General features: G+C 47.2%; 1 protein-coding gene across 7 annotated transcripts in view; it reads right to left on the bottom strand.

Moving 5' to 3' along the window:
- Nucleotides 1-13,411, bottom strand: part of CLEC16A (C-type lectin domain containing 16A) — a 236,640-nt gene that overhangs the window by 50,901 nt on the left and 172,328 nt on the right. For all 7 annotated transcript variants that reach the window (XM_055099547.2, XM_055099552.2, XM_008960366.5 and 4 more), the window contains exons 19-21: nucleotides 10,490-10,641; nucleotides 7,314-7,518; nucleotides 5,116-5,283 (exon numbers count right to left, since the gene is read on the bottom strand). In XM_055099547.2, coding sequence (XP_054955522.2) covers nucleotides 5,116-5,283; nucleotides 7,314-7,518; nucleotides 10,490-10,641 — 525 coding nt within the window. The remainder of the gene's footprint in view (nucleotides 1-5,115; nucleotides 5,284-7,313; nucleotides 7,519-10,489; nucleotides 10,642-13,411) is intronic.

Below are 13,411 nucleotides of genomic sequence, written 5' to 3'. Positions count from 1 at the left end.
CCAGGTCCATGAGGCACTAACCACAGCAACATGGCACCTCAAAGCCACAGAGTGCTCAGGCTAGAGTCTAGGCCTGGCCATGCCTGCCCACCCCCACATACTGGCCGCTACTGACCCCCCTCCTTGGCCAGGCGCACGCACAATCCCTCGTGAAGCTGAACATTCTGTGAGGGTGAGAGCCATCAACATAAAACCAGCCAATAAATAGAACTTGTGATTTTTTTTTTCTGAGCCAAATGGAAGAAGAAAAATACACCAAAGTGGCTAGTCACCTATTAGCCCTGATTTATACACTACTTTAATATCTCCTCCAAGGAAATGAAAGGCATATTTTCATCAAATACAATCGTTTATAGCTTCTAAAGGGGAGACAAACTGCTCTATGACAATTACCTGGGCCCGCAGATAAAATCGGAAGATGTGTCCTAATAAAACACCCTTGTCTGGCAGCCACCCCGAGGCAGCAGCCAGAGTTGTTTTCTTCCTTGTGAATTATTATCCAGGCAGAAGCAAGGACTCCATGCGCTGTGCGGCCTATGGGGAGGGGCACCATTGTGGAGGGTGGGAAGTGGTCACGCCCCAGCACCCACGGGCCCTTGATGGCAATGGTGAGATGTCACAGTATCAGAGGCCAACCCGGGCCAGGTTTCTGATGACCGAATCTCCCTCCGCTGCCCGGCTCCCCCTGTCACTACTCTGTGGCTTCTGTAAAACTCTGACTAGGAGGAGGGTGGTGAAATTCAGTTGATATGCAACCAACCTAAATCTGTCACCTGGGTACATGGTCCTTGGACACACATCTTGCTCACTTGGTGACAGAAATTTAGCCGAGGGATGCTGCTTAAGGTCTTCTCGGTTCTCAGTTCCTTTGTGTTCCCTTGTCAAAGTTCCATGGACTAAACCACCAAGTATCTAGGGCCCCAGAGGGACTTTCCTTGTCTTCCCGTGTTCAGAGAAGGGAGAAGGCCTTTGATGGGCTCTGTTCCAAGGCTGAGCAGATAACAAATGCAGGCTCATTCTTCACTCAACGATACTAAGTGGGGGCACAGAGCTAGGCGCTGAGATGCAGGGTAAACAGCACAGAAGGTTCCCACGCAGGCAACCCTCTCTGCAGGGGAGAAAGACTATGACCAGGCACACAAAGGCATCAGCCAGGTAAGGAACCTCAGTGCTGTGGATAAACGGAACCAGGCTAGGCTGGGTGCGGTGGCTCGCGCCTGTAATCCCAGCACTTTGGGAGGCCAAGACAGGCGGATCACAATGTCAGGAGATCGAGACCATCCTGGCTAACACGGTGAAACCCCATCTCTACTAAAAATACAAAAAATTAACTGGGCGTGGTGGTGGGCGCCTGTAGTACCAGCTACTAGGGAGGCTGAGGCAGGAGAATGGTGTGAACCCGGGAGGTGGAGCTTGCAGTGAGCCAAGACTGCGCCACCGCACCCCAGCCTGGGCGACAGAGAGAGACTCCATCTCAAAAAAAAAAAAAAAAGGAACCAGGCCAATGCAGTGGAGGGAGGGGACAACCCTAGCCAGGAGCTGATCTGAAAAGGCCACTGAAGAGGCGGCACACAGACTAAGCTTGAGCCGTTAGCGGGAGGCAGCTACACCAACATCTGGGTACAGACATCCAGTGCAAGGCCCTGGGGCAGGGAAGGCCGCAGTGATTTACAGGAGTGGGTCTCAAAGTGTGGTCTGGAAATCCTTGTTTTCATAAAAATAGTAAGACATTTTTATGTTCATATTCCCAGGGGTGTACTGAGGAGTTTTCCAGAGGCCACAGAATGCATGCTATCACAACAGACAGAAAACAGAAGCAAAGAGGAGAATCCAGATGTCTTCTATTAAGCCAGGCATTAAAGAGACTTGCAGAAATGTGCAAGATCCATTTTTTTCTATGTTTTGGAAAACAGAGTTATTGTTCATAGAAAACTATGTTAGTTATGCATATATGCAATGGGTTTATTCAAGAAGTATATATTAAAAGCATTTCTTAGTTTTAATTTCTAATGTCATAAATATCTATAAATATAATCTATCTAAATGAAAGCTCTTTAAGTTCTGTAATACTTTTTAAGCAGATAAACAAACACGTGGGTGCTGAGGCTAAAACTCTGAGAAATGCTAGCTTAGAGGAGCAGCAGGGGCTGGCAAGGCTAGGGTTGGGGCTAGAGTGAGCTTGGGGTTGGGGGAACTTCATCTGAGAGGCCAGTTGGGGCCGGATCTCACAGCCACCACCCAAGATCAGAAGGAGAGATGTGGATTTTGTTCTAAGTGCAACAGGAAACTACCAAAAAGCTGGAGGCAGGGGTATGACGTAATCTGATTTAAGTACTAGAATGATCCCACTGGCTGAATGGAAGCTAGGGATCCTGAGAAGGCTTCTGTTGCAATCTTGGGAGATCTGGGAGAGGAGATCTCGGATCTCAGTATTTTCTGGAGGCCAAGCAGGCTGGTGGGTGTGGAAGCAGGGTGAAAAGTTTTAAGAATGATTCCAAAGTGCTGAGTGGCTGCTGCTGTGGGGGACCCTGACTACTGAGATGGGGGTGGGGGCAGCCTATGCTCCCACCATGCCAAGGCTCAGGGATTTCAACTTGCTCTTCAGGACACAGCTCTGATGCCAAGCCAAGGTGGGAGGACAGCGAGGCCTCCCTCTTTGCGGGGGTGGTGTGATAAATAAGAATGTCTCCATCTCACTCCTCATAGCTGAGTGGCACTTCCAGGGGCAGTCAGGGGAAACACAGCCAAGGGGTGGATGCTGCCTTCAGCAGCCACCTCTGACTTGCTGTTGTCCCAGGTGGCACAGCCTCACACTTGCTGACCCTGGGGCCAGCAACAGGACATGGGGCATCCCAGCTGTGCCAACCACCCCAGCAGGCAGGCCCACCAGGTTCTGGAGCCGGGCCACACTCCTGGCATTTGATGTTCTCACCTACCGGTGGAAGGCCAGGCAGGGTAGAAGAGGTAAGCAATAAGACATCCTAAAGCATTCTGCAAACAGAGAAATGATCATGTAGATGCTGAAGAATGGGCCGCTTGGCTCTATTTATTTATTTACATTCTACCTTGTTCCAAAAGGGATCAGAGCAGAAATAAGGCCTGGGCTTTTCTCTTTAACCAGTAAGTTCCGAAACTGAAAGACGCCTCAATGACCCTAAAGAAGTCATTTCTTACCAGGTCAATTTGTACTTAGTTAACTTAGACTCAGTCACGCTTTATATTTACTTAGCAATCATAGCTACAGAACACGAAGCAACCTGCAGAATTTTTTAAGCAAAGAATCCTCCTGACCCTGAAACAGGCAGAATCATCTCACATTTCATCACTGAAAACAGGCGGTGCCACAATCAGTCTCTCAGCCTAAGATTATTTTTTTCTTTTCTTTTTGAGACAGGGTCTCACTCTGTTGCCCAGGCTGGAGGGCAACGGTACAATCATAGCTCACTGCAGCGTCAACCTCCTGGGCTCAAGTGACCCTCCCACCTCAGCCTCCTGAGTGTAGCTGAGACCACAGGTGCGCACCACCATGTCTGGCTAATTTTTCATTTATACTAGACACGATGTCTCACTGTGTTGCCCAGGCTGGTCTCGAACTCCTGGGCTCAAGCAATCCGCCTGTCTTAGCCTCCCAAAGTGCTAGGATTACTGGCATGAGCCGCCATGCCCAGCCCTGAGACTGGATTTAAGAAAGAAACCAATCACAAGCTGTGGGTGGCAGAGTGAATTGGTGTACTGTTTTCTAGAGTTCACGTTGGGACTACATATATCAAGATTAAAAAACTTCCCCTTTGGCAAATTCACTGCTAGGAATTTATCACACAGACATGCGAAATTTGCACAATTACACAAAGACACCCTAAGGATGCTCACTGTGACACTGTAAGAGCAAAACACTGGAAATGACCCAAATACGAAACAGCAAAAAAGATTTTTTTGCCCATCCATATGACAAAATACCATGTAACAGTTAAGGAGAATTAGGTTGATTTATACGTGTTAATGTGTGACACTTTCTATTAAGGAAGAAGTAGCAAGGTGCAGCATCAGACATACGGTATACCCCATGTGTAAAAAACAAACATATGCATGACATACAAAGAAATATTTCTGGAAAGACAGGCAAGAAACTGTTAACAATAGTTACTTCTGAAGCAAAGTAGACTTATTTTTCATTTGATCATCTCCTGTCTGGATTTTAAAAAATCATATGCCTACGGTATATACATATAAATAATGAATTCATCAAATCAAACAATGAAACTAAAATAAATCACATGGGGGAACCAGGACTCGGGTTTTGAGCAGGTTCATATGGCTGCGTTTTGTTCTTAAATCAATAACTGCTTTTGAAAACATTTCACAACACTTGCAACTTAAGTTTGAAGCCCTATATGGGGAGGGGTTAAGTTGTGAGGGAGAGCTTGGCCAGCGCTCTAAACTTTCGCAACCAAAAGAAAGGCTCTCTTTCGAGGGATCGGGGTGCATACAGATTTACTTAAAGCAGACATGTCAGAACAGGAAGGGGAGAACTCGGTCTTCTGGAGAAGTGGTCCTTTCCACTCTGACAAATCAGCAATGAACTTTCCATTCAAGTTTCTGTTTTGGGAGGAGCGGAGGAGCAGGGTTAGAGATGAGCTGTGGCAAAAGTGGGAGGAGACGCCCTCATATGGAAGGAGCGGACAGCTGACCTGTGGGCAGCACGGCCTTCTTTTGAAGTCTCACTTCTTCAGGGGGTTGTAACCGGAACCAAACACACTCTCTCTTTCTAGTCATCTTACATGGAGAAGGAAATTACTCTCCCACAACTTCAGCACTAATCATTTAAATGTTTCCAAGAAATTTCCAAGAAAATTCTTAGTCAATTCTGAGAAGTTCTTCCACATACCCAACAAATCTCTGGAAAACCAAACCAAACACTAAAGGGAAAGCCAAAATTTATTTTGGGGGCTGTGTTTAATCTTGCGCTGTGCTTTGACAAATTCTAAGAAGCTGGTGCTGCCAGCCGACGGGGCTTCTGAGAGAGGAAGGGCAGCTCACACAGGCTCCACAGAGAGAAAGACCTTGAACGCCCACCATGATGAACGAGCTGTGGCGCAGAGCGGGGGGCTGGCTCACCTGGCACCTTGTCCACCGATGCAAACACGGAGCGCTGCACTGTGGGGTCGCTGCTGCCCCGGCGCCCCTGATCGTAGAAGCGGAAAGGCAGGTGCTGAGTGGAGGTGGAGGAGCCGAGTCCAAACCCCAGGACTTCAGTGGTGGGCTGGATTGGGAGGTCCAGGAGGGCTACGGTCAAACAATAGCATGGTTCACTCTGAGCATGTGGGATAGAGGGGGGTGGTGAGAATTTGGGGGGGGGGACATTGTAGTGGCTGTGGCCCTGCCAGGCACATCACTTGGGAGACGCCAAGTGGGCGGCAGGCAGCCTCAAGCTGCAGAGACCAGTGGAACATCAAAGATCCCACTGAGGCTCAAGGCACAAGCGGATGCCAAGTGAGGGCTTCGGGCCAAGGTTGAGACCAAGGAGAAAGGGGTTTGAGCCTGGGCTCCTCGAGTGGAATGGAAGCTGGGTCAATTTCCACTTTGGATTCTCAGCTTCCATGTGTAAAGGACCCTGACAAAGGCTGTTTCAGACCCCAAGCGAGTGGGGCCGAGTCTGCCCAGAGAGTTCACACGTATACGTGTGCATGTATATCCGCACATGTGCAGGAGCATGCGAAAATATGGATGTGCATGTACATGTGTAACTCTGAGTGGGTGTTTATCTGTCTCAGCCACTAACCTCCCTTCCATAAATAAATCTCCCAATATATCCATACGGAGGGGCTTTTTAAAATCAATTTAAGAAATACCCAAGGCGTTAGTTCTAACAGACACTTTACAGCATAATTCTCAATTTTCAAATGAAGTATTTGGCCTTCATGCCAGCTGTGAGAAATTGCTTTACATGAAGAAAAAAAAAAAACTCTCTGAAAATAAATCTTAAAAGAAAGGGCTGAATGATTTAAGTCACTTTGCACATTACAAAATGCTTCAGTAATGATTTTGTAGGCCAAGTTTCAGCTAAGTGAGAAATGAGACGGGGACGACAACGTGGGATGCGGGCCTGTGCAAATCAGCACAGTAAATCATCGCATCGGTAACGCCCAGAAACTGGCCCTCTGAGGGTTTATTTTGAGACAGGGTCTCACTCTGTCTCCTAAGATGGAGTGCAGTGGTCCAATCATGGCTCACTGTAACCTCCACCTCCCAGGCTCAAGTGATCCTCCCGCCTCAGCCTCCCGAATAGCTGGGACTACAGGCGTATGCCACCACGCCTGGCTCATTTTTGTAATTTTTTTGTAGAGACAGGGTCTTGCCATGTTTCCCAGGCTGGCCTCGAATTCCTGGGCGCAAGTGAGTTACCCGCCTTGGCCTCCCGAAGTGCTGACATTACAGACATGAACCACCGTGCCTGGTCAAGGGCTTATTTTAAAGTTATCCCTTGAGAAAGCACCCCCACATCCCCAGGTAGGCTTAAAATCCTCTCAGCAGCCACCAGGATGAGCACTGGTGCCTGAACTGAATGGCACTGGGTATCTTGAGAAAGACTGTCATTTTAGGAGTTGACAGCATGCCTTCCCCCCATGCCGAGGAGAAGGCCTTGCCTTCCTGCCCAATGAACGCATCTCCCTCATTTCTGTGACTTTCCTTGTAAGAAATCCTGGCCTTCCTAATACTGGGCAGTGTTGGGCTTCCTCAGAAATTCACCGCAATCCCCGTGAAATGTAAAATGACTTCCTTCCAAGGGTTCCAGCCTTTCACCAAGCAGGGCTGCCTCTTCTAAGAACTGGGAAGGGGAAGGAGGAAGGGGTAAGTTTACAGTAGGAAGTTCTGCCTGTGGGTTCTGCCTGTGTGACTTTGGGCAAGTCCCTGAGCCTGTTTCCTTCTCTGTAAAATGGGCAGAGCAGGCCCTACAGAACTCCAGAGTTGTTTTAAGGATTGGAGGTGGTAGAGTAACGTCAAAGCACTTTGTTAACATATGCTTGAGAATTTCAGTGTGAAGGGCTGAGAAGAGTGCTCCCACACTGACGTCTACTTATTGCTGGCCTCCTGCCTGCTAGGGAGAGCTCCTCTTCTCTTCCATGCAGCCCTACAAACTCACCAGAAACCAAACACCCAGGAAATGGAACTTCCTCGTATTCGTATAAAACAATTCCTGAATCATACGTGTCTTCTTCTATGCTATGGGGGTTCTCAAGGTCAGTTTGAGAACTACAAACAGCCCTGCCCCACCAAGTGCTCAGAGGATGCCCTGCCAGGGTCCGGCCACTCACCAGCTATTCTCTGCATCTTCATGCGCCTTGCCTGGATGCGGCCTTTGGCCAGGCGCTGCTTGGCGATGATGCAGCGGATGTGGTCTGAGAAGATGAAGGTGGCCTGGAGGATGGGGAAGGGCTTGGAATGGGGGCTGGACGCAGGCTTGTGGATGGTGATGTTCAGGGCACGGCTGTCATCCTCCACGCCAGTCACCTGCATGTCCTGCACAGTGAGAAGCAAAGGAAAAGGCATTCGTTGGGTTTGGGAGGAGGGTGGCTGGGAGCTGTGGCATCATGAGGCATCTAGAAAGAGGTCTCCAAATTCAACTCTGCTTTTGATCTAAGATCGACAGCCTCCCAAGTCCAACAGAGTCATGGATGGGCACAAGGCAGACCAGGCCCAGTGGGAGAAGACAGTGTGGGAGGAGGCACAGAGTACCCCAAAGGAGCGGATGCTGGTGGTGGTGGCTGGTGCCTGTTTTCCATGAGGACTGGGGTCGGCTCATGAATAACAGCCTACCCCCACAAGCCTCTTCAAGGGGCCACAGGTAACACGACAGGCAAACTCTTACTTCTGAGAAGCCAGAGATAATGAACCAAAATTACTATTACCATCTGGCATGATCTTAGATATAGTTACTCATCTACTCATCAATTTCTTCCTTATTTCTTCTAAGAAGGGGACATCGTTGGCAACCATTTGTATGTCTTTGAGAAACTTCTGGTCCCCAAAGGGAAAAGCTAATCCTGAGAAAGGGACAGGGGCTGGGCACGGTGGCTCACGCCTATAATTCCAGCACTTTGGGAGGCCGAAGTGGGTGGAACATGAGGTCAGGAGTTCGAGACCAGCCTGGCCAAGAGGGTGAAACCTAGTCTGTACTAAAAACACAAAAATTAGCCAAGCATGGTGGCGTGCGCTTGTAGTTCCAGCTACTCAGGAGGCTAAGGCAGGAGAATTGCTTGAACCCGGAAGGCAGAGGTTGCAGTGAGCCGAGATCGAACCACTGCACTCCAGCCCGGGCAACAGAATGAGACTCCATCTCAAAAAAAAAAAAAAAAAAAAAAAAAGAAAGGGATAGGGAAGGTCATTGAGGAGAGATTTGAAGGAAACTGTGTTTCAAAGGTGGAGAAGAAATGAACATGTAGCAAAATATAATAAAGACAAACCAGTCTAAAACCTCAGAACGGACTCTGCATAGAGAATCTACTCCCATGAAGGTTTGAGGTGATCTGATATAAAAGCCTGAGAGGGAATGAACACAAAAGTCAGAAATGTTAAAGGAGGTGGGGACAACATTGGAAAAGGCTCACAGAGGAAGACGGTTGTGGTTCTCAGGCACTACATTTGGCACAGGCTCTTTGGAGATAACACCCCCATCAAAACGCGGCAGTAAGATCAGATGAGGCATTCTGCATTTAAAGCAGGGAGTCTGGTATAGTAAAGACCTGACAAATAGCACCCATTGGAAGACGGCCAAAAAAAAAGGTTTATGTGGCTTTCATTGTCTGATGGAAGACACATATTAATTCTTCAGGGGAGAAAAATACTTGCCTGACACTAAATTCTAAAAGAAATTAATCATAAGCCTAGATAAAGCCTAGATAGATAAGCATAAGTCACTTAATGGACAATGTCTTACATGGAGTGTTTTTTTAAATGAAAGATTCTTCTATAGTTGTTTCTCACACCACACTTTGTAAAAGACACTTTTACAATAGAAAGATCCTGAAGAAGAGGAGGCTGGGGAAGAGGCTGTAACAGTAGCTTCAAGTATGTGGGTGGTTCTCGCAGAGAGCAGGACAAAGACAGCAGGTCAGGCTGCGGCAAGGCAGAGGTGGGGCGGCCTGAGCAAGGCCCTTCCAGAAACCAGGGCTGGCTGGCAAAGAAATGAACTGCCTTGAAGTAGGGCAAAGCTCAGGCCTGAAGTGTCAGCTGGACATCCAGGGACAAGGGGTATGGCAGAGGGGCGACCTGGGAGGCTGCTTTCAACCCTTCTGATTCTTTGCTTTATCCACTCAAAGAGCTGGTACTAGTTATCTATCACGTTGACAGACTTTTTTTTTTTTTTTTTTTTTTTGAGACAGGGTCTCACTCTGCCGCCCAGGCTGGAGTGCAGTGGCACGATCTCAGCTCACTGCATCCTCTGCCTCCTGGGTTCAAGCGATTCTCGTGCCTCAGCCTCCTGGGTAGCTGGGATTACAGATGCCTGCTATCATGCCCGGCTAATTTTTGTATTTTTAGTAGAGACGGGGTTTCACCATGTTGGCCAGGCTGGTCTCGAACTCCTGACCTCAAGTGATCCACCTGACTTGGCCCCTCAAAGTGCTGGGATTACAGACACGAGCCACCACGTCTGGCCCATGCTGGCAAACATTAAAAACAAAAAACAAACAAAAAATCCCCAAAACCCAAGCCCCAGCTTGGTACTTGGCAAGTTAGAGCCTAGCTCTGCTGGGGTGACGTTGAGCGGAAGGGAATTCTCAAAAATGCCAGTGGCAACAATCATTTTAGAGTGCTATTTGGCAGTGTCGACTAACACTTAAAATTAGTACACCCCAGCTTCTTGGTATCTGCCTAGGGAAACCTTGCCCAAGTGCATAAAGAAGTAAGAGTGATTCTGTTCATGGCAGCACCGTCTGCTGAAATAGCAGAAAACTGGAAATAGCCGACATGGCATGGGTTAAATATGCCTTGCTACAGTCACACAGCAGTGAAAAAGAATACTAGGAAGTCTGCGTGTACTAATGTGGCTGGCTCTCCAAGACACACTATTGATATTGAATGAAAAAAGCAAAGTTTAGAACATATTCAATGTGATATCATAAAAAACACACACATACACTCTCAAGTATATGTATATAATTTTTAAAAATAGTACATGTAGTTACATTTATATATGCCTTTGGCAGAAAAACAGATCTGGAAAGGTCACACTGATAATGAAGATTATCTCTGGTGGAGGGGAGGTGTAAGAATTGAGGGTTTTGGTCAAAGAGGACTTTGCTCTTATCTGTGCATTTATGTGGTATTTTAGCTTTTTTTTGGGTGACAATTTGTTCACATACACCTTGTATAATATCACTAGAAATTAATGATAAAGATGACAATTGTGTGTGGTGTGTGTGTGTGTGTGTGTGTGTGTGTGTGTTTGTAGCCAACTGAGAACAGATCCCAGAGCTCCTGGCCATCTTACCTGCAATAGGCCTGCAAACTTGACCACTCCCCAGCCAAGCCTGGACACATCAGGCTCCACCAAACTCATCTGGTAAATATCCACAGCCAGGAATCGCTGGACCATGCCGCCATCCTTGGTGATCACTGTACATGCAATCAAGTCGCTGTTATCTGGGAGGAGGAAGGTGAGAAGAGAATGAGGCACAGTCTGGCTGCCCAGGGTGATGGAGACACCAAAGCTGACTCTCATTCTATCAGGAGCAGAGCTCAGTGGTTAGAGCCCAGGCCTAGAGTCACACAGACCTAGGTCTGAGTCCCTTCTCTGACAGTTATGCCGGGAAAGTTTCTTTTCCTCTCTGGACCTCAGATCCCTCATCTGGATAATAAAGAGAATGCACACTCCCTCAAACTGCTACTAGTTAGGACTGATATAAAGTATATAAAGTACATAAAGCATCTGTCCAATGTTTACTGCATGTTAGGTGCTTAAACCGTAGCTTAAAAACAACCAGCATGGCTGGGTGCCGTGGCTCACGCCTGCAATCCCAGCACTTTGGGAGGCCAAGGCAGGTGGATCACCTGAGGTGAGGAGTTCGAGACCAGACTGGCCAACATGGTGAAATCCTGTCTCTATTAAAACTACAAAAGATTAGCTGGGTGTGGTGGTGGGCACCTGTAATCCCAGCTACTTGGGAGGCTGAGGCAGGAGAATTGCTTGTACCTGGGAGGTGGAGGTTGCAGTGAGCCAAGATCGCGCTCTGCACTCCAGCCTGGGCAATAAGAGCAAAACTCCGTCTCAAACAAAACAAAACAACACAACACAACACAAAACAAAACAAAACAATCAGCAATCCAAGAAAGAAACTGAAGATGACACAAACAAATGGAGAAACATCCAACGCTCATGGATCAGAAGAAATGATATCGTTAAAGTGACCATGCTACCCAAGGCAATCTACACATTCAATGCAATTCCTATCAAAATACCAACATCATTTTTCACAGTATTAGAAAAAAAATCCTAAAATTCATATGGCACCAAAAAAGAGCCCAAAGAGCCAAAGCAAACCTGAGCAAAAAGAGCAAAGCTAGGCCAGGTGTGATGGCTCACACCTGTAATTCCAGCACTTTGGGAGTCCGAGGAGGGAGGATCGCTTCAGCTCAGGAGGTGGAGACTAGCCTGGGCAACACAGCAAAACCCCATCTCTACAAAAAATGCAAAAAATTAGTTGAGTGTGGTGGCCCACACCTGTAGTCTCAGCCACTCAGGAGGCTCAGGTGGGAGGATGGCTTGAGCCCAGGGTGGTTCAAGGCTGCAATGAGCCATGATCATGCCACTGCACTCCAGCCTGGATGACAGAGACCTGGTCTCAAAACAAACAAAAAAAGAGCAAAGCTGGAAGCATCACACTACCTGACTTCAAATTACAAGGCTGTAATAACCAACACAGCATGGTACTGGTATAAAAATAGACATATAGGCTGGGTGCTGTGGCTCATGCCTGTAATTCCAGCACTCTGGGAGGCCGAGGTGGGCAAATCACTTGACGTCACGACTTACAAGGCCAACTTGGCCAACATGGTGAAACACTGTCTCTACCAAAAAATAAAAAAAATTAGCTGAGCGTGGTGGTGTGTGCCTGTAGTCCCAGCTACTCGGGAGGCTGAGGTGGAGAATCGCTTGAACCTGAGAGGTGAAGTTGCAGTGAGCCAAGATCGCACCACAGCACTTCAGCCTGGGTGACAGAATAAGACCTTGTCTCAAAAAATAACAAAAAGAAAAACACATGGACCAAAAGAACAGAATAGAGAGCCCAGAAATAAAGCCACATATTTACAGTCAAGTGATCTTCAATGAAACTGATAAGAACATACGCTGGGGAAAGAACACCATCTTCAATAAATGGTGCTGGGAAAACCGGACAGCCATACGCAGAAGAATAAAACTGGACCCCTCTTTCTCACTGTATACAAAAACCAACTCAAGATAGATTAAAGACTTAAATGTAAGACCCAGAACTATAAAAATCCTAGAAGAAAATCTGGGGAAAACTCTCTGGACATTGGTCTATGCAAAGAATGTATGACTAAGACCTCAAAAGCACAGGCAACAAAGCCAAAAATAGACAAACGGAACTTACTTAAACCAAGAACCTCAGTAACATTTCAGTGCTTCTTTAAAGACTAATGGCAGTTTACAGTTGTGATGGTTAAACTGAGTTCACCTAATTAAGTAAAGACAGTAAAGCAAGAGTCCCCTGAGCCATGACAGAATCACCAAGCCCTCAACTCAGGGTATGACAATTTAAAGCCAAGCCCTGCACTGGATGTTGTACATGGATGGGCATTGGATGTGTACAGCACTTGGCCCTTCAGAACCAGTTTTCCCATTTGTAAAATGAGAATTACGTCCCTTATCTTGAATTGTTTGGTGCGTTAAATGAGAAAAGGCGGGAAAAGCATGGGGTCTTGTGCATAGGAGTCCTCTGCATATGCTAGGTTCCTTCTCTTACTTGAAAGTTGTCCCCAGCTGGGTGCAGTGTTTGTGCCTGTAATCCCAACAGTTTGGAAGGCCGAGGTGGGAGGAATGCTTGAGCCCAGGAGTTCAAGACCAGCCTGAGCAACATAGTGAGACCCTGTCTCTACAAAAAGCAGAAAAAAAATTAGCCTCACAGCTACTTAGGACGCTGATGCGGGAGGATTGCTTGAGCCCAGGAGGTAGAGGCTGCAGTGAGCCATGAGTGTACCACTGCCCTGTAGCCTAGGTGACAAAAGCAAGACCCTGTCTAAAAAAAAAAGAAAAGAAAAGAAAAGAAAAAGAAAGTTATCCCCAAATTCAATGTCTAATTTAATGCCTACCCTTGACTTGGAAATCACCAGGGTAACATAGGACCATTAGATCTATGGTCTACCGCTGTATGCAATCCTCTGCCACTTATGT

This window comes from Pan paniscus, chromosome 18 (genome assembly GCF_029289425.2).
Source record: "Pan paniscus chromosome 18, NHGRI_mPanPan1-v2.0_pri, whole genome shotgun sequence".
Lineage (NCBI taxonomy): Eukaryota > Metazoa > Chordata > Mammalia > Primates > Hominidae > Pan > Pan paniscus.
The sequence above is the reverse complement of the archived record's forward strand: the minus strand, read 5'-3'. Positions and strand labels throughout refer to the sequence as shown.